Raw genomic sequence first — 22,172 nt, 5'->3', positions numbered from 1 at the left:
GTGACTAGTTCATGTATAGAGAGTTTACATATTATGTACAGGTATCTGTATTACATAGTACACATGTATAGAGAGTTTACATATTATATACAGGTATCTGTATTACATAGTACACATGTATAGAGAGTTTACATATTATATACAGGTATCTGTATTACATAGTACACATGTATAGAGAGTTTACATATTATATACAGGTATCTGTATTACATAGTACACATGTATAGAGAGTTTACATATTATATACAGGTATCTGTATTACATAGTACACATGTATAGAGTTTACATATTATATACAGGTATCTGTATTACATAGTACACATGTATAGAGAGTTTACATATTATATACAGGTATCTGTATTACATAGTACACATGTATAGAGAGTCTACATATTATGTACAGGTATCTGTATTACATAGTACACATGTATAGAGTCTACATATTATGTACAGGTATCTGTATTACATAGTACACATGTATAGAGAGTCTACATATTATGTACAGGTATCTGTATTACATAGTACACATGTATAGAGAGTTTACATATTATATACAGGTATCTGTATTACATAGTACACATGTATAGAGAGTTTACATATTATATACAGGTATCTGTATTACATAGTACACATGTATAGAGTCTACATATTATATACAGGTATCTGTATTACATAGTACACATGTATAGAGTCTACATATTATATACAGGTATCTGTATTACATAGTACACATGTATAGAGAGTCTACATATTATGTACAGGTATCTGTATTACATAGTACACATGTATAGAGTCTACATATTATATACAGGTATCTGTATTACATAGTACACAGTAAGGTTTTCAATCTCTTTATTTTTTCTTTCGTGATTATAACTGTATGAATATTATTGAACCCCAACTTTTGGTACGACGTGGAACAAATCTATTTATCTTTTTATGAATTACACTTTCATGAATGCAAATGGATATAGATATAATAATGATATTTATGACAATATATTCCCAATGCATTGTCCCTTGGTACATTTAGTTCTTGTTCAAACATATTGTACTTTTAAAATTGCGATGTACATGTTTATGCCTCTAGGAACCCATTATTTGGAAATAAAATATCTGTGTCTGTTTTCAAGATTAAAATAAGGAGGCGGCTTGTTATAATCTACGAAAGCCGGATAGGCTCATTTTTGAAAAGTGAAAAAAAAATCCAACTCGTTATAACGAGTTAGTATCTCGTTTTAACGACTTAATTATCTCGTTATAACGAGTTTGTTATCTCGTTATAACGAGTTAGTATCTCGTTATAACGACTTAATTATCTCGTTATAACGAGTTAATCATCTCGTTATAACGAGATAATTAACTCGTTATAACGAATTGATTATCTCGTTATAATGAATTAGCTATCTCGTAATAACGAGATAGCTAAATCGTTAAAATGATATATCTTACGGAAACGTTGTAAGACCTTTTCTTATTCCCGAAATCTAAGATTAGTTTGAAAACAATTTAAGTAGTAGCATTGATACATTTCTATGTACTTAAACAAATAAACAAAATGTTTTCTTAATCTAGAATTTTCCAAGATAAAAAAAAAACCACGTCAACTTCGTAAATGTTTGTAAAAATGCATACCTTATAAATTTTAAAATCATCAAAGTATATCAAAATTGCAGATGTTTGTAAGTTTATATATTTTACTGGTAATATTTGAATATTTTTTCGTGATATTTAACAGCAGAAATAAATTCAAGCTGCTGTTAGCTGTATTTACATTTATTATATAAAAGAAATGAAGTACGTTGAATGATATTAATCAGTGAATGTTTACTTTATTGGTGGATTGGCATTACAGTCTCGTAACCCTGTTTTTCAAAGTAATGGAGAAGACAGTGTTATGAGAAGTTGACTTCACAATTGTCTATAATTCTTTACAAGCAAAATAAATAAATAAAAATCAATAATTTTTAAAAAATCTAATTAAACCCAACCTTCAAAATCCTGGAGGGAAGGGGGCGGGGGCAGGTAAAGCCCGCACGCACACACAAAATAAAAAACCGATTTCTACTCAAAACTCAAACTTCACAATCTTAAATCGTAAAGGGTCGGGAAGGGGGGGGTGGTAGCAAGTGTGAAGATAAAACTCGTCTTCCTCTTCACGGGTTCAATTCATAGAGTAAAATGTTGTCTGACGAGTTACAGTGCATGCCAATTGTGAGGACGTTCTTTATATACTACTTTTGACTACGGGTTACTACGATTGCCTGATCAAGACATGGGCTTACCGCGGGGTGCGACTGTCAACGCACGTCACCTTTACTTGTTCAAACTTACATCCTTAACACTCGATACTACTTTGAAAAGAGGGGGATTATAACACAATATATTTTACTTTGGATTGTAAAGATAGTTTTTTAATGTAAAAATTAAAGGGAAACGTACGCTGTCAAACACGAGGCCAATGGGCCACATCGCTCACCTAGAAGCCATCTTAGCCCTGCCGTTGTTCAAGGTCATTAGGTCAAACAACAAAGTATAACAAGGTATACATTCAAAATATGAAAGCCCTACGGTGTATCTTAAATAGTTCAGGAGATATTAAATAGTGTTTTTTTTTCAAACATAGGTCAAACTCCAAGGTCAAAAGATCAAACACTATTGTGTCACAAGGTCTTGCCAAAGAATCTATACACAAAATATGAAAGCCCTACCTAACTAGTTCCGGATTTACTTAATAGGTTATGTTTTCTAAAAAGTAGGTCAAACTGAGAGTTCAATGTCACAAGATCAAAGGACATGATATGAAATGAAAGGTCTTGCCATAAGAAATGTGCATATAAGATATGAAAGATCAATCTTGAATAGTTCAGGACATATTGTATAGGTCAGAATTTTATTAAAAGTAAGTCAGACTTCCAGGTCGATGTCATAAGATCACACACTATGGGATCACATGAAAGGTCTATATACAAAATATAAAAGACCTAACTTAAATACATCTAGTTCAAGAGAGTTGTAATGATTTTTCCTAAATATATCAGCATACAAAACATTGATCCCCCTATTGTGACCCCCATCCTGGAATCTATTCTATGTAAGGAAGCTTTCATGTAAATTACCACTATTTTGACCCAGTGGTTCTTGAGAAGATTATTCAAAACAATTCCCTATACATCTAAATGTAAACTTCGATCCCTTATTGTGGCCCCACCCTAACCCTGGGGACCATGATTTGAATATATTAGAATCTACTCTATATCAGGGAACTTTCAAGTTTCAACTTTTCTGATGTAGTCGTTCTTGGAAAGAATATTTTAAAAGATTATCCCTATATATTCGCATGTAAAACTTTGATTCCCTATTGTGACCCCCACCTTACTTCTGGGGGCCATAAGTTTAGCAAATGTGAATCATCACTATGTCAGAAAGCTTTCATTTAGATTTAAAGTTTCAGGCCAACTGGTTCTTGAGAGATTTTTTTAGATTCATTAAATTTTTATTATCGTGATTATCCCCCCTTTAAGGAGCCTGTCCCTTCATCAGAACAAACTTGAAATCTCTTTACCCAAGGATGCCATGTGCCATGTTTGGTTGAAATTGGCCTAGCAGTTCTGGAGAGGAAGTTGAAAATGTAAAAAGGTTTACTGACAGACAGACGGAGAGACGGACGCCGGAGAAAAAGTGATCAGAAAAACTCACTTGAGCTTTCAGCTCAGCTGAGCTAAAAATGGAGAAGCTCTCTAGTTCTACGTGTTTGCATCAGTAGTATAAATATATCTATATTCTCAATAAAATAATCTACATCTTGGCTGGTTGATTTGTTGCTCAAATATCGAGTTAGCTCGTACATGTTGTCAAACCATTGTGGTATATTAAAACTATAAAATCTAAATTTATTCATGACAATGGAAAATAAGTATTTTTGTTGAATAGAAGAAAATATATCGTCACCTATTAATTTGCTTGCAGCTAGAAATAAACATTTTCTTGTCATATTCACGACGAATAAAATTGTTATGTAATACATGTACAGTGTAGTTATCATAAAATGATATATTCAATTTTGCGGATTTTCTTAATTCATAATCGTTATAATTAAATTGGAAAGAACAGACCTATAACAATTCCATAGGTACTAACTCGTTATAACGAGGTAATTAACTTGTTATAACGAGATACTAACTCGTTATAACGAGGTACTACCTCGTTATAACGAGATAATTAACTCGTTAAAACGAGTTAAAATATTTTTTTACTCTTTCAAAATGAGCCTAGCCGGCTTTCGTAATAATCTTTGTCGCTACTTAAAGCGTAAACTAGTGAAAGACTCATTTCGTATTGAATCAATTAATTCCACTCACTTATCACAATTAATTCCACTCACTTATCACAATTAATTCCACTCACTTATCACAATTAATTCCACTCACTTATCACAATTAATTCCACTCACCTATCACAATTAATTCCACTCACTTATCACAATTAATTCCACTCACTTATCACAATTAATTCCACTCAGTTATCACAATTAATTCCACTCACTTATCACAATCAGTTCCACTCACTTATCACAATTAATTCCACTCACTTATCACAATTAATTCCACTCACTTATCACAATCAGTTCCACTCACTTATCACAATTAATTCCACTCACTTATCACAATCAGTTCCACTCACTTATCACAATTAATTCCACTCACTTATCACAATCAGTTCCACTCACTTATCACAATTAATTCCACTCACTTATCAATTAATTCCACTCACTTATCACAATTAATTCCACTCACCTATCACAATTAATTCCACTCACTTATCACAATCAGTTCCACTCACTTATCACAATTAATTCCACTCACTTATCACAATTAATTCCACTCACTTATCACAATTAATTCCACTCACTTATCACAATCAGTTCCACTCACTTATCACAATTAATTCCACTCACTTATCACAATTAATTCCACTCAGTTATCACAATTAATTCCACTCACTTATCACAATTAATTCCACTCACTATCACAATCCCACTCACTTATCACAATTCCACTCACTTATCACAATTCCACTCACTTATCACGATCAGTTCCACTCACTTATCACGATCAGTTCCACTCACTTATCACGATCAGTTCCACTCACTTATCACGATCAGTTCCACTCACTTATCACGATCAGTTCCACTCACAGAAGAAATGAAGGATAATTTATGTTATGGTATGCTGTATTTGAAAAGGATGAATTCAGGGAAACAAAGGAGAGGGCAATTTTCCTGAAAAAATCACATTGTTATATCAAGTCTCTTAAGGTAGCTCATTATCTAAAATTTTATTTAATGGCTCGTTAAAACACCTCTTATGAAGTATGATTTCACCATCGAAAGAGTGATACAAGCTCTTAAGTATTCTATATGATTTTTTGGTGATTTATCCCGGAATGATAAAAAATGTGCATTGTTTGCAAATAAGATACTCTAGAGTCCAAATTTCGCTGTGATTTGATGCATAATATGAAATGATGGTAAAACATACTTCATAAGAGGTGTTAACGAGTCATTAAAGAAAAGTTAAGTCTGTCGAACATTTAAAAATGAATATTTCATATATAATTTATTATCTACAATGTTGAAATTAACCTTCAAAGTTGGCCTAAATAGCATTTTCCCCATTTAAGCACCGATTTTGACATAGATTTTGACTCTGAAGTCCTTCAAGGCAGGCCTGACCCTAGATTTAGAAAAAAATTTGAAATATCTTTCAAGAGAACAATTTACAATAATATTTTAGGGGCACCCTTGCCTTGAGGTCGAAAGTCACGAAAAACCTTTTGAAAATATAGATACATGCAGATAAGACTGTTTTTGAAAACCTGGTTCATATTTACACGGGTATCACTTGTGCTTAGGAATAGCTATCCAAGTCAGCTGCATCGCTGGAAGAAATATATGTTGTCATTATTTTTGCCGAGCTCGGATCGAATCCGCCTCACGCCACAATTCTATTCTTATTTTTATAGAGCTCAAAGTGCGTAAACAATGCATGCAGTGGCAGATTTAAGGGGGCGCGCAGCAGAAATAAATGACAAAATATTTTGAATTCTTGAATTACTTTATTGGGAGAACTTAATTTTTTCCAAATACCCTTAGAATTTGCGTCAAATTATTAATTTCACATTATCAAAAATGATAGAAAATAGTACAAATGACTAAATAGGACATATATTTCAAGCCCTATAAAATCTGTAAAATCTAGGGGCTTTCGGGGGCTTCGCCCCTTGGGACCCCCCACCAGGGCTTCGCTCAAAGCGGCCCCTGGACCCCCTGCCTCATAAAGTGGCGACCCCCGTAACCTCAATTCCTGGATCCGCCCCTGACATGTATCATGCTAGTAAATCGTTGTAAGACAAAGATTATGTCTATGTCCACATACTAACAGTGTCTTCTTTAAGATAACCGCTTCCAGCTCACACTTTACAAAACGGTTGCTTATGATATGATAACACAAAACAGGAGGACTGTGAATAATAAATATATTATTTGTAGAGAGCTGTCAGAATTCCCCCATCTTGCAGGGACCAGTGCAGATTATGAACAGGCTAAGGGGCTCCATGACTTTTGGAAATCAGTGGGTCTTGATGAAGTGTTCATCACGCCATACGAAGTTCTCTTGTCCTACCCTGATACCAACGACGAAACCAAGATGAATAGGATCTTCGTCTACAATTCGACTGATCACGTGGTTTGGCAGTCTGCCCTCTATGAACCAATATTGGACCCTAGTGAAAACAAGTCAAACGTTGTACCTCCATTTAATGCCTATTCTGCACCTGGGGATATCAATTCAGTAAGCAAATTTGTCTTCATTTTACCGAAGCAGTGCAAGCTGATTTTGTTTCGGGGGGTAGACAGCATAGGTGTAGTATGCGCGCCCTGTTCCCGTGCGCAACTTTGACAGGTCGGAGCCGCGAAAATTCTCCCACCGGAAATTTCAAAGTTTAAGTTAATGAAACTATGTCCAGGAATATGTTATGTACCCAAATTCGACAAAGTTGTTAATTACAATTGATGGGGTCGATGCATTCATTGGTATACTAGAATCATTATGGGAGAAAATCTTGTACAGAGGACAATTTGGGTTAAAATAGATAAATTCAAACATTTTGATGAATCATAAGACTTAAAAGGGACTTGTTTCGTATTTTTAGAACTTGCATAATTTTATGAAAAATATCCTTTGTAATATAGTTGAAAACGATACTAAATACAATTTTTAAAAAAATGCTGTGTGCATATTTACAGAGATATTGCAAGTTGAAATTCTAACTATTTCGATCGGAGATTTATGCGTCTTCTTAATGCAAGACGTCATATGCGACAATACTTCTCATTACCAGCACATTAGAGTTATCGCGCTTTGATGACTCTTGTGCGTCATTGGTAAGAAAATGCACAAGTCTCGCGAGCAAGTGCGAGATTACTGGGACATAAACGAAACGTTCATAGCAACCCCCCCCCCCCTTTTTTAAGTTAAAGTACATGGTGAACTTTTAAATAAAATAGCCATTGGTCAAACTGTATTTTAAAAATATACTAACACTAGTTTATCAAGGATGTTACATGCTTTTTTTAAACTCCACTACACCTATTATAAAAATTCCAAACAACGATGTTCTCTGTCCTAAGTCAATCAATATTTTGTAATTTTCAAAATAGCTTAGATGCAGTTTAGAAACGCATTTGTTGTGTTAATTAGTGGTATAAACGTCTTAAAAAATGCAGTTTGGCAAGTATATAACTTATACTAATATATTTGAAAATGAGAAAGAGAGAGGGGGGGGGGGCATTAACGATTACAAAGTTCATGCCATATGAACCTGTCCAAATTGTATAAAATAGAATGTCTTCATAATCTGACAGAATAATCTGAATAACATATGAATCCTATTAATTACAAGAAAAGTTATTGTGTCGGATGTGCATGAATTGGTTTTTCCCTTCACAGTTCTTCTTGCGACTGATGCTTTATATCGGTCAGATTTGGCAGATTTAGTACCTGCACTCCTTCACATAGTTTAATAAGTTCGTCTGTTTTCTTGTAAGAATAATCAATTCCTTTTGCCTTTAGAATTTTAATCAGTGTCGTGGTTTGCAGTCGGTTATAATATGTATTCGATACCATAATTTATATTACGTATGCCTAAGTAATGTTTACGTATGTTGTCCCGGTAGCACAACTTTACGCGCCTTTAATTTGAAGAGTTCCACTAATGGAAGAAGTCATCTAGTCAGCCGGCGGCGATTTAGGTGATATTCCAAGTATTTTATTAATACAACCCACTTTAACATCATTATCTGTGTATTTGCTCATCAATTAATGGACTGGTGTATTGTGCGGCACACGGTTGCCCCAATATTAAGAAGAAGGGGTAGAAATTTAAGACTTTTTTAGTTCCCCAAAGGCAAAGGATGCAGCTGGGAGGATAGCATGGATCATAGACAAGTTTGATGCAACAGAAATCAAAACACTTTTCAAAACTTCACTTAGACTTCACCTAGATATCCTGAGATTTTGAAGGCAAGTGGTTTTGTCGGGGCGAAGATTCGACTTAAAAGTGACGCGTGCCAGTCACTGCCAGATGTTCCTCTTGGTTTGGACTGAAGTCCCGGGGTTCAAAATGCCCCAACCCCGAGGAGCCTTCTCCTAACGACAACGGGATGATGTGAGTGTTTTTAATGATGTGAAGTTTATCAGTTTATAGCGAGAATAATTAATTCCTGAAATAAAAAATAAAACAATTACGTCATCAACTAATGTTGTTGTTTCAAATAGGATAGGGGCATCCCTCGTCGTCTCTGATCGCAAGTCAGACACATAGAACCAGGGGTCGGGGTTGTCCCCACTTTTTCAACAATTTTTGTTATTTATTGGGTCTCTCTCTCTCTCTCTCTCTCTCTCTCTCTCTCTCTCTCTCTCTCTCTCAATAGTGATAGTGAAAATGTTAAGAATGTAAGCTTGAAGACAAGAAATGAAGATGTGCTCTAAAGGCCGATTACTAAATCTCCTCCACCCCAATCGATTTTTTTTTTTTTTTAGAAAATGGGGACACCATGCTACCCTGTCCCCCCCCCCCCCCCCCCCCCCCCCCCCCCCCCATGAATTAGAAATTCAAAGATTAGACAAAACAACATTTTATTGATTATTATTCTTATTAATATTTTTTTGTCAATTCTTTTTAGGCAAATTGTTTTATATTTTGTTGTAATATGTCTGTAAAGCCGGTCTAAATAGAAGTGATGTAAGATCATAAAAGGAAAAATGAAGGGGATTGGATCTGTTTCATTTATGATAAATTTAAACAAGTATTCCCCCTATCTTATTTAAACAAACTATGACTTAATGATACCTAGGACCTACATGTATTTTCATTTGCAAGTCAAACAACATCATTACATTACTGTAATCATATTTCTTGCTAAAATACATTTTGTACTTCTATTGATTTTAATTATTGAATATGAATAATATTGAATGATATGAATCTTTTAATTAATGCTACTTATATTTTTAAGAAAGAATTTTCAATATATATCTTCAGACTATGTGGCGATTCTGCGCACTAACTTAGTGGAACGCCATCTTCAGTTTCTGTCATGTCCAGCGGCTACTGGGGAAGGCGGCAGAGGTTACAGACCGCCGCCTCTTAATTCGCATATTTCAATAACGATGGACTTGTTTCCACAAGACGGACAAGGTTTGCACATGGCAATCTGGTGACTGTTGAGAGCCCAAGAATCTGAAGATGAATACTGCGGAACAACTTGTTGATGATGTTATAAATGTGCTGGGATTTTTATTGTCACAGATAAAACTATTTCTCTATGTTACTATATGCTTTTTTGTTTGTTTTCAAATCGCTCGTGTCAAGTTCAAACTGCGTGTTGATGATTCTCAATAAATGATGATCTTGTAAAAATGCCCAGTTTTCAATGCATGCCTGATGCTGTTTGTATTCTGATCAACGAGAAAACTCAGGAATCGGTAATTTTGATTGATTGTGTATTGTTTAACGAGAATATTTCACTCATATGGAGACATCACCACTGCCGGTGAAGGGCTGCACAATTTAGGCCTATGCTCGGCGCTTATGGCCATTGAGCAGGGAGGGATCTTTATCGTGCCACACCTGCTGTGACACAGGACCTCGGTTTTGGCGGTCTCAACTGAAGGACCGCCCCATTTAGTCGCCTCTTACGACAAGCAAGGAGTATTGAGGACCTATTCTAACCCGGATCCTCATCGTGATAAATGTAATAAGCATAAGAAAAAAAATATAGCTCTCTTAATTACTCGAATGGTCACAACAGATTTGAATATGTTTCTGATTCAGACAGACTTGGTATATGTGAACTATGGCCGAGTTGAGGATTACAGCTGGCTGGCTAATAACACCAATATCAACATCACGGGAAAAATTGTACTGGTTCGATACGGCAAGATCTTCAGAGGGGACAAGGTCTGATATGCAAAACAAATTTTCTTATGTATTTGTCAAACAAATGTGATTTTCTTACATATATTCTAAGATATGATTTCATGATTCAGGCCCATCTAGCACACTTGCATGGAGCTAAAGGAATTATTATGTACTCCGACCCCGCAGATTACGCTGTAGACGGTGAAAATTCACAGGTCTATCCTCACGACTGGTGGCTGCCAGATACGGGGACACAGAGGGGGACGATATTTCTTAGAAGCGGCGACCCTCTTACTCCAGGATATCCAGCTACAGGTGTGTTTCTTACGAAACTCCAGGTAAATTAGCTACAGGTGTGTTCCAAAAAAGCCTTCCCAATTATCCAGCTGCAGGTGTCTCCCGAGTCAAACTTTGGGTGACTCAGCGGCAGCTGTCCTCCTACCAATACTCCAGGTAATCAGCTCACAGGCACTTGTTTCTGTAAATGACTTATGACCTCAGTATACTAATAAGAACACCAGGTACCTAGCTTCAAATGACACAGAATGGCACCCCCTGAGAATGTCGGCCTGTTGAGCCTCCAGGGAATATGCGATGCAAATGTGTTTACTACCGTTGTATTGTACAATCATTCAACTTAAAAACCATGTATGACATGACTGCATCCATTGCCTCTTATCGCCGAAAACTGCAACAAAACATGGATTTTCCGTTTTATACCACGAAGTGCTATGTACTGATACCGCGCAGAATACGTGGGCGATTTTGACTGGCTAGCACGCTCTTCTAAAATTACGTTTGGAATTCTTTAGAGTTATTTATAGAAAGATAGAGCATCAGAGATGAATTAAAACTAACAGGCAAAAGGATGATTTTAATGGTGACCATTAACCACAATTGATCTTAGTTTACATAATTTAGTTACTAACATTAGGGGGGAAATGCTACAAAAAATAAAGGGGACTCCATCCCCCATATATATATATTTTTTTCACAGACACCTGATAACTATAATCCCCCCTTCTGATTTTTTTTTCTGCGGTGACAATTCCTCCAAAATTTGTGGATTCCTTGTCTCTCTCAACCCAATTTCGATTGATGTAGTCGTTTCACGCTTTTCACAACCTTTAGAGATTGGCCTTCTACTGCACTGGTATAATAAAATATACTTATTATAAACAGTATAAGGCAAGTATAAGGCTTACAAAAAGCAAGTTTACGATTACATAAATCGAAATTAGGATGGAATAGACGGAGAATCCACACATTTCGGAGAAATAATCGCCGCCCCAAAAAATCAGAAAGGGGGGTGTCCATACTTCAGATGCCTGTGAATTTTTCCATATCGGCACAGATCCTTAATATTAGGGATGCGGGGGAGGGGGTTCGCGGAGAAGTTGGAAGTTGTACATGACTTGTTTAAATTTCCTGACAGACAATGATAAAAATATAATAGTCATGATAAAGATCTTCAGAACTTTAATTAGGGGGGGGGGGGGGGGGTGTTATAGTGTTCGTTATTGCTGTCTCAATTTTTCCCCTCAGGCTGGGAGGGGGGTCATTCTTTGCTCCAGGGCTTCAATTTATAACTTTCAAGCTTACATGCATTAATATCTTCTCATTCACTACTACATAGTACTATCAAAAATAGTGGAGTGGCCATTCTCGCAATATATCTTCATTTGTATGCATGAAAATAACAGTTAATGTTCATTGTCAATTAAAAGGGTTGGCCAGTCGCCTCCGAAAAACATTGATATGTGCCTGCAGCGTTCTTGGTACTTATGGTGGGTTTCATAAAACTTCAATGTAACAACAGGTACTTGTCACATCAATACATACCACAAAGTCAATAACACATCACTAAAAAACTTTCCTTGCTCTATTTTGCATACTTCCAAATAATCTTTTATCTGTATTTTCTCTGACATTCCATAGATCTGCATGAAACATGCAATTGGCAGAAATATTTCTCATACTAGTTAACGAAGTTGTATTTACAGTAAGTCATAATTTGAATTTCATTATTATCTTCATCAGAAATGATTCCGACACGAAAATATTTTTAAATCGCCACTCCGAAAGACTTAGCTTCTATCTTCTGATGACATGTAAAATCCCGAAATGTACGAACAGCTTTGGGTTTTTTTGAGTAACTAAAAATAGTGTACAGCGTCTTCAGTTCAAATTTTTTATTTTGTTAACAAAGCAATATTTTCAAGATTTTTTGGTAATAAACATCGTATCAATTTATTATGATAATAAAACAATGAGACTTTATTTTTCAACCCAACGAATATACAATTTTCATTCTGTGCGGTATCAGTACATAGCACTTCGTGGTATAAAACGGAAATTCCATGTTTTGTTGCAGTTTTCGGCGATAAGAGGCAATGAATGCAGTCATGTCATACATGGTTTATAAGTTGAATGATTGTACAATACAACGGTAGTAAATACATTTACATAGCATATTCCCTGGAAGCTCAAAAGGCCGACATTCTCAGGGGGTGCCATTCTGTGTCATTTGAAGCTAGGTACCTTGTGTTGTTATTAGTATACAGAGGTCATAAGTCATTTACAGATACAAGTGCCTGTGAATCAGCTACAGGAATGTCCCTATCAAACTTCAGCTCATCCAACTTAAAGTGAGTTCCTAACTAAATTCTTGGTTATTTAGCTACAGGTATATTCCTAAGAAAAATCTAGGTAACTTAGTTTCAGGTGTTTCCCTAACCAAACTCCAGGTAATCCAGCTGTGATTATGTTTCTAACACAGCTTTCGATATTCCATTTTACATACATGTATACACGTTTATAAATCGATGTTATCGTATCGCCCACATCTACATGGCAATACATCGATGTGTTGATGTATTGTTACACTCTACCACGGTCAACATTCACAACATTTATATCATATACATCATATACAGTTGATTCTTGTCATTGTAGAGAATGCATACAGACTTAATGAAAGTGACCCAGAAGCACAACTTCCAAAGATCACAGCTCACCCCATCGGATATGGTGTTGCCAAAACGCTTATTGGGTAATCAAGGAAAACTAGAGACTGTATAGGTTGGGAGAATATCCTGTGTAACTGAAATATTGTATCATGATTGGGTACTTAACCGTAAATAATCATATTTATGTCTATTAAAGAAACATACCTTGGAATGCTAAGTTAGAATTACATTCTCTCTCTCTCTCTCTCTCTCTCTCTCTCTCTCTCTCTCTCTCTCTCTCTCCTAACTGACGAAATCTGTTGAGTGAGTGAGAACATCCTCACAATGTCTAGGAGAGACTACACCTATATATTATTGTAAAGACAAAACATGTACCGTCTTAAGTAGTTTTAAGGACATCTTTCACATTATGTGGGTCACGTTTACGGGTACGTAACTGCATGGACAAATGTCATTGTGGACTTTTGTACAAAAGCTTATTTGGATCACTTGATAGATAAAAGAAATATTTCTAAAGGAGTAATAATGTAACGCAAAAAAAAGCATAATAACGCGAATAAAAACGTAATAAAGCAAATAAAAGGCGTACTAACGAAAGAAATGTGTGATGACACGAATGAAAGGCGTAATAACGTGAAACAGGGGCGTAAAATTTAACGCGGAACAGGGGCGTAATATTTAACGCGAAACAGGGGTGTAATATTTAACGCGAAACAGGGGCGTACTATTTAACGCGAAACAGGGGCGTAATATTTAACGCGAAACAGGGGCGTAATAACGCGGATTTAAAAAGCGTAATAACGCAAAACATGGATGTGAAAATGCGAAAGAAAGACGTACTAATGTGTGAATTAAACGTGTACATAAACAGTGTACTGTATGTTGAATATAACATATTTTATGGTTTGAATTTGTTTTACGGTCATCAACCGCTCGCAGTGGCTTAGTGGTAGAGCGTTTGGAGGTCGTCAAACCCACAGGCACCTGAAGTATGGATATTAATACCCCCCCCCCCCTTTCATAATTTTTTTTTTTGGTGGCAATAATTTATCTGAAATGTATGAATCCCCAGTCTATCTCATCCCTCTTTCGATTCATATAATCGTTTCACGCTTTTTGTAAGCTTTAGAGATTGGCCTTCTACCGGTATAATAAAATACACAAGGTAAGAAACGGAAAATTTGTAAACAAACAGGGGGTCCCCGTTTCGGGGCACATTTTCCAAGTAATTACAGGTTACCTAAGGAATTTTGGCGAGCGGCAGGTCGGGGAGATGTCATACTACAAGTCTCTTAAACTCGAAACCCATCTCATCTCTTTTATTTGACACAATCTTGCGTGCATTAATCGGACGGGGCTTCATTTCTTCCACTGGCAGCCAACAAGGAGGTCACAGAGTACGAATTTATAACGTGTCGTGTGATCGGTCCGCGAATAATCCCGAGACCCTTCGGATGATCCCGAGACTAAGCAATGTCACACGGCGCGTACAACAAATTTGTACTGTGACCTCCTTTTTGGCTGCCAGTGGAAAAGATGAAGCCCTGTCCGATCAATGCACGCAAGATTGTGTCAAATAAAAGAGATGAGATGGGTTTCGAGTTTAAGAGACTTGTAGTATGACATCTCCCCGACCTGCCGCTCGCCAAAATTCCTTAGGTAACACTGTAATTACTTGGAAAATGTGCCCCAAAACGGGGACCCCCTGTTTGTTTCCAAATTTTTGTTTCTTACCTTGTGTATTTTATTATACCGGTAGAAGGCCAATCTCTAAAGCTTACAAAAAAGCGTGAAACGATTACATGAATCGAAAGAGGGATGAGATAGACTGGAAATTCATATATTTCAGATAAATTATTGCCACCAAAAAAAAATTATGAAAAAGGGGGGAGGGGGTAGTAATATCCATACTTCAGGTGCCTGTGGTCAAACCTAGGACGATAAGATAGGCAATCATTGCTCATTCGCCAAACTCTCGTTTTTATTTCGCGTTATAACGCTTTTATTTTGCGTTGCTACGCCTTTGATTTGTGTTATTACACCTTTTTAGCTCACCTGAGCTAAAAGCTCAAGTGAGCTTTTCTGATCACCCGTAGTCCGGCGTCCGTCCGTCTGTAAACTTTTAACATTTTTGACTTCTTCTCAAAACCACTGGGCCAATTTCAACCAAAGTTAGCACAAAGCATTCGTAGGTAAAGGGAATTCTAAGTTGTTAAAATAAAGGGCCAGGCCACTTTCCAAGAGGAGATAATCAAGAAAAAGTAAAAATAGAGTAGGGTCATTAAAAAATCTTCTTCTCAAGAACCACTGGGCTAGAAAAGATGAAATTTATAGATAAGCTTTATTAAGTAGTGCAGATTCTAAATTATTAAAAGCATGGCCCCCGGGCATTGAATGGAGCCACAATAGGGGATCAAAGTTTTACTTACAAATATATAGGAAAAATCTTTAAAAATCTTCCTCTCAAGAACCACTGAGCCAGAACAGCTGAGATTTATATGAAAGCTTCCTCATATAATTCAGATTCAAGTTTGTCAAAATCATGGCCCCCAGGGGTAGGATGGGGCCACAAGGGGGATCAAAGTTTTACATCCAAATATATAGGAAAAATCTTTAAAAATCTTCTTCTCAAGAACCACTCAGCCAGAAAAGCTGATATTTATATGAAAGCTTTCTGATATTGTGCAGATTCAGATTTGTTCAAATCTTGGTCCCCGGGGGTCGGATGGGGCCACAATAGGGGATCAAAGTTTTAAATACAAATATATAGGGAAAATCTTTTAAAATCTTCTTCTCAAGAACCACTGAGTCAGATAAGCTGATATTTACATGAAAGCTTTCTGACATAATGCAGATTCAAGTTTGTTAAAATCCTGGCCCCCGGGGGTCGGATGGGCCACAATAGGGGATCACAATTTTATATACAAATATATAAAGAAAATCTTTAAAAATCTTCTTCTCAAGAACCACTGAGCCAGATAAGCTGATATTTACATGAAAGCTTCCTAATATAGTGCAAATTCAAGTTTGTTAAAATGATGGCCCCCAGGGGTAGGATGGGGCCACAAGGGGGATCAAAGTTTTATACATACAAATATATAGAGAAAATCTTTAAAAATCTTCTTCTCAAGAATCACTGAGCCAGATAAGCTGATATTTACATGAAAGCTTTCTGACATAATGCAGATTCAAGTTTGTTAAAATCCTGGCCCCTGGGGGTCGGATGGGGCCACAATAGGGGATCACAATTTTACATACAAATATAGAGGGACAATCTTTAAAAATCTTCTTCTCAAGAACCACTAAGCCAGAAAAGCTGAGATTTACATGAAAGCTTCCTAACATAGTGCAGAGTTACGTTTGCTCAAATCATGACCCCCTGGGGTAGGATGGGGTCACATTAGGGGATCAAAGTTTTACATACAAATATATAGGGAAAATCTTTTAAAATCTTCTTCTCAAGAACCACTGAGCACAGAAAAGCTGATATTTACATGAAAGCTTTCTGACATAGTGCAGATTCAAGTTTGTTCAAATCATGGCCCCTGGAGTAGGATGGGGTCACACTAGGGGATCAAAGTTTTACATACAATTATATAGGGAAAATCTTTAAAAATCTTCTTCTCAAGAACCACTGAGCCAGAAAAGCTGATATTTACATGAAAGCTTTCTGACATAGTGCAGATTCAAGTTTTTTCAAATCATGGCCCCTGGGGGTAGGATGGGGCCACAAAGGGGGATCAAAGTTTTACATACAAAAATATAGGAAGAATCTTTAAAAATCTTCTTCTCAAGAACCATTGGGCCAAACAAGTTCACATTTACATGAAAGCTTTCTGATATAGTGTAGATTCAAGTGTGCAAAAACCACGGCCTCCAGGGGTAGGTTGGGGCCATAATAGGGACTACAGTTTTACATGCAAATATATGTGGAAATTCTTCTGATATGGACCAAGGTGACTCAGGTGAGTGATGTGGCCCATGGGCCTCTTGTTTTCGTTCGAAATGATCTTAGGCACGTCTGGTTAATAATTATCCTACCTTGACACGTTCCCTCAGCTCTGTCTCCCCGGTATTATTAGATAGATTTAATTCAATATCACTCGTGCTTATATCATTGAGGGAATGTCAACCAAATAAGGTATTTTAACACGAGTACATGTTCGTACATGAATCTGTTTATTCTGAAAGGCGGAAACACATCACGTGAATATGTTCAAGACTTCAAGAAATTGCAATACCTCACTAGGTCGTGTCAAGGTCAAATCTTGTAGGTATAAGTCATAGTTGTAAATATATCACTATCTATCACAGGTATATGGGCGGTGTTGAAGTCCCGGACAGCTGGAAGGGAGCACTTAATATAACCTACAGATATGGCGGGCAGTTGAAAGATCCTGGATGGTATGTACAAAAATCATGAAATCAAATCTCTCTTTCTTTTCTTTTTCTCTCTTTATCCTCTCTCTCTCTCTTTCTCTTTTCAGGCGGGTGAGAATGAGAATATCTACAAAAAATGAAAGGAGGAAAACCTACAATGTTTTTGGGCTTATCCGAGGAAGAGTTGAACCTGGTAAGTGTCGGACTATCCGAATTCGTAAATGGGTGAAATTCATTTTTTGTGTACGTGTGTCTGTTTTCAATTTTTTACCCATTGCTTTTAAGACAGGTATGTGTTGCTAGGAAACCATCGAGACGCTTGGGTGTTTGGAGCGATCGATCCTTCGAGTGGAACAGCGGTAATGAAAGAGGTGTCCCGAGTGATGGGAAACCTTGTTCAATCAAGTGGGTACAAAAAAAGACTACATGTATGTTCAAAAGTGTTACTATGATTTCAATTTTTAAAAAAGCCATGAGAGAAAAGGGCGAATTATAATATGTTTATACTTTTTAAATATTGTAACAGACAAATGGCGTCCACGGAGAACGATTGTGTTCTGTAGCTGGGGTGCAGAAGAATACGGACTGATAGGATCTACTGAATGGATAGAGGTGCAGTGGTTTGCTAATCTTCTGGAATGCTCATTTCTTTCGTCAGTTTCTTGCAAACTTTTATTGCTTCATTTCAGCAATACGTGAAGAATCTCGCCTCTCGTGCTGTTGCCTATTTGAATGTGGATATTGCAGTACAAGGTATGCTTCATTGTACTAAGACTTTAAGAACTATTCGAATGAAATGTGTTGATGAAATGTAATTAGGATTTATTTTAATTTTCATATATTTACAAATATTTTCTTTGAATTAGGTAATTATTCGATTCGATCACTCGGCACACCACTTTTAAATGCTGCTGTATATGATGCAACAAAAAAGATTCCAAACCCTGATCAGGAAGACGCCACAACGAAAACTGTCTTTGACAAGTGGCTGTCTAGCTTTCCAAATGTTAACGACAATTTGCCGAGGTATTTTCTTTCTCGCCAACTTCTAACCCAATCTTTGAAGTTTTCTTATCTGCGGGTCTCAAGACTTGAATGTACGGTATCTTTCCTTTGCCTTTCAGAATTTCTGACATGGGTTCTGGAAGCGATTACGCACCGTTTATCAAACAAGTTGGCCTACCATGTCTTGATATACGGTACACATACAACTCGGTGAGATGTTTTCAGACTTTTAAGATAAGGCTGAGGGGTTTACGCTATTTCGATTTTTAAAAGTTCATGGGTTTAATCTACTTCACCCAATCTCCCCAGGATTTAAATGATTCCACTTTATACCACTATACTAAGAGTATTGACTCGATTTTTGGTCCATCATCACGGTAAACTGGAAATACATGGAACTTGAAAATTCGGACTATTGTATCCATTACAGCTTCAACATTTTCTTTGCGCGATATTTGAAGCGATATCACCTCAGTCGGTTTAGAGCTTATGAAACATGCGCATTTCTTGAAAAATTTCAAGGTACCAAAATTTAATCGTTTCGTGCAGGAATTTATGAAGAAATTAAAGAAAATCATTTCCCATAGTAAATTTTTAGCTTTACAGACATAGAGATTATCGTAATTTTGGTTGTTTTCCGTTTGAGGCGCATTAAGATGCAATTGCAACAAGCGACAAATGTTTCTTAAAATTGTTCTTTGGCTTGTTCTACGAACAAGTATAAGTTTAGGGCAGTGATGGGTATGATTGGATTACGAGGGTTGCTTCCCTTTTTGTTTGGAAAAGTTTACCTAAAAACGATTAAATTGTTCCATGATGGGACTGCAGTTTCCCTTTTACAGAAAAAAAGTACATCTAACGTGCACCCCTTTAAGAATCTGTATGGGCTTCGACAGTGCATTTGGAGATAGGCAGGGTAAAAGGGGATGAAAAGGGGACCAGGGGAAGAGGAAAGAAAAGGGAGGGATATAGGAAAAGTGTGGGAGTGAAGGAACCCCACCCCCTGTCCCTAGTACATAGTGGAACTAGGATATCCCCAGAGAAGTCCCTAGTACATAGTGGAACTAGGATATCCCCAGAAAAGGTCAGTCCCCAGTACATAGTGGAACTAGGATATCCCCAGAAAAGGTCAGTCCCCAGTACATAGTGGAACTAGGATATCCCCAGAGAAGGTCAGTCATCAGTACATAGTGGAACTAGGATATCCCCAGAGAGGATCAGTCCCCAGTACATAGTGGAACTACATGTAGGATATCCCCAGAGAAGGTCAGTCCTCAGTACATAGTGGAACTACATGTAGGATATCCCCAGAAAAGGTCAGTCCCCAGTACATAGTGGAACTAGGATATCCCCAGAGAAGGTCAGTCCCCAGTACATAGTGGAAGTAGGATATTCCCAGAGAAGGGCTGTCCCCAGTACATAGTGGAACTAGGATATCCCCAGAGAAGGTCATTTCAAAACTAACCTCTAGCATCTCTACATGTTGAAAAAAAAATTCTAAAAATATATAGGTTGATTTCGAGATAGGGATAACAGGACCAGGTCAACAAACGCCGTTGTCTTATGTTTGGCAAACATGGCTATATTGATAACCGTTCACAAAGAAGCTCAGAAAACATGGAAACTGTGTAAACGTCTAAAATTTGAATTTTTCAACTTGGATTGATACCTTAATCGTCGACATAGTGTACATACACTTACTCATGAAATAATTATGTTTACAGAACAAATACAAGATATCCTCTTACCCACTTTATCATTCAAAATACGAAACTTTCAAAGTGTTGGATGAGATTATGGACCGCGGATTCAAGGTATTTGGTAATCGTGGACTACAGTTCTGTACTAAACTATGACATATATTACGTCTGTTGTTTTCAATCAAAATATTTTTTTTGTGTGCATATTTACAAATACTCTCCATGTAAATATGTCATAAAATAAATACCTTTTTATTTTTATTTTAATCATTATGGCTGTAGCACCATCGAGCAGTGGGACAAACATGGTCTGAGATAGCACGAAGCCTTGCCGACTCCTTAATCATTCCTTTCAAAGTTCAGGACTACGCTGACAAACTGGATAACCTCGTCAAACAACTCGACGCTGATTTTGGAGACTTGATGCGAAGAAACGGCATTCAATTCGGCAAGCTTTCATTCTTTATCATCTATTTTGTTCATATCTTTGATATGTACGAGTTTCTGACAATGATTTTTTTTTTACACAGAATTACTTCACAACGTTTCACGTCTTTTCACATCAGAGACGGCTGCGTTTCAAAAATCTGTGGACTCTGTAGACAAGAGAGAGTATGTTTATATTTCAAAGAGCTTAAGAATACTCGTTCACAGATTTATCAAATTCTCATTTTCTGTGTTATAACTGAACAAAATAATTTTTGTCAATCATATTTACAGTCCATTTGCAATTCGGAAAATCAACGACCAGCTTCTACAACTGGAGCGAGCGTTCACCGATCCCCTAGGTCTACCGGGGCGCCCCCTAGCCAGGTACATGTGTAGACATTTTTTAGTCTCTTCTCGGTAAAACTGGAGAATTATATGTTTATGCTCACTCTATCTGTCCCGCTTAGCTTTCCGAACCTTTTTTTTTTTTCTTTAGACTTACAATCTTTAACATGGGTAGTGACTTTTCCTTCGCCAAGCCCCAAGCATTAAAAACATAAGTCACTTACCTTCGGATATGATCGTAAAAACGACTGCCCCATGTCACAAAAGGCTTTGGCATGATAAAGTACTCTCATTTTTACAGCCTTAGGAGTTATGTAAATGTCTGTCTCTGAGGGACTTAAAACAACATACAAACTTAGTCTTCGTGTTCATGCTGAGTTCCACCTGTCACCAGCACGCACCCTGACATTGACCAGTGTATTTAACTGGTCCCCCATCCTTGTTGTTTTGTTTGCCATTCTAGCTACTCCCCTTCTCCTCCAGAGTTATTACCTCAACTTGTTTTTACGACGTGGAGTCCACATCATGTCGACATAGGTTCGATGTTGGTTCCATCCTGTTAATGTGTTCTATCAGTCTTCATCATCCCTTCTTGACTTCTGATGATGTTAGTTTGCATATGGAAATATTTGTTAGAAGGTGTGTTTGTCCGGTGAATCTTTAACATTCTTCTAAGATATCTGTTCTTTGAATGTGGTTTTGGTCACTTTCCAGGATTTAACACCGTGTGATAGGACATTCAGTACATCAACTTTCAATATTCTGGTTTAGACTAATCAGTGAGGGCTTCCAAATGTCCTCGAGGACAGTAAAGGACCCCCTGCCTGCCTCCGATAACCTGTATCTAACATCTAATGATGAG

General features: G+C 36.9%; 1 protein-coding gene across 1 annotated transcript in view; it reads left to right on the top strand.

Moving 5' to 3' along the window:
• LOC125650897 (N-acetylated-alpha-linked acidic dipeptidase 2-like) overlaps positions 1-22,172 on the top strand; it is a 32,228-nt gene that overhangs the window by 6,737 nt on the left and 3,319 nt on the right. The window contains exons 2-16 of the mRNA XM_048879471.2: positions 6,551-6,851; positions 10,396-10,521; positions 10,611-10,797; positions 13,438-13,534; positions 17,766-17,855; positions 17,939-18,024; positions 18,117-18,236; positions 18,358-18,443; positions 18,521-18,584; positions 18,698-18,857; positions 18,956-19,046; positions 20,561-20,650; positions 20,819-20,984; positions 21,067-21,148; positions 21,257-21,349. Coding sequence (XP_048735428.1) covers positions 6,551-6,851; positions 10,396-10,521; positions 10,611-10,797; positions 13,438-13,534; positions 17,766-17,855; positions 17,939-18,024; positions 18,117-18,236; positions 18,358-18,443; positions 18,521-18,584; positions 18,698-18,857; positions 18,956-19,046; positions 20,561-20,650; positions 20,819-20,984; positions 21,067-21,148; positions 21,257-21,349 — 1,839 coding nt within the window. The remainder of the gene's footprint in view (positions 1-6,550; positions 6,852-10,395; positions 10,522-10,610; positions 10,798-13,437; positions 13,535-17,765; positions 17,856-17,938; positions 18,025-18,116; positions 18,237-18,357; positions 18,444-18,520; positions 18,585-18,697; positions 18,858-18,955; positions 19,047-20,560; positions 20,651-20,818; positions 20,985-21,066; positions 21,149-21,256; positions 21,350-22,172) is intronic.

Source organism: Ostrea edulis, chromosome 5 (assembly GCF_947568905.1).
Source record: "Ostrea edulis chromosome 5, xbOstEdul1.1, whole genome shotgun sequence".
Classification (NCBI taxonomy): Eukaryota; Metazoa; Mollusca; class Bivalvia; order Ostreida; family Ostreidae; genus Ostrea; species Ostrea edulis.
This window is presented reverse-complemented; position numbering and strand designations above follow the sequence as displayed.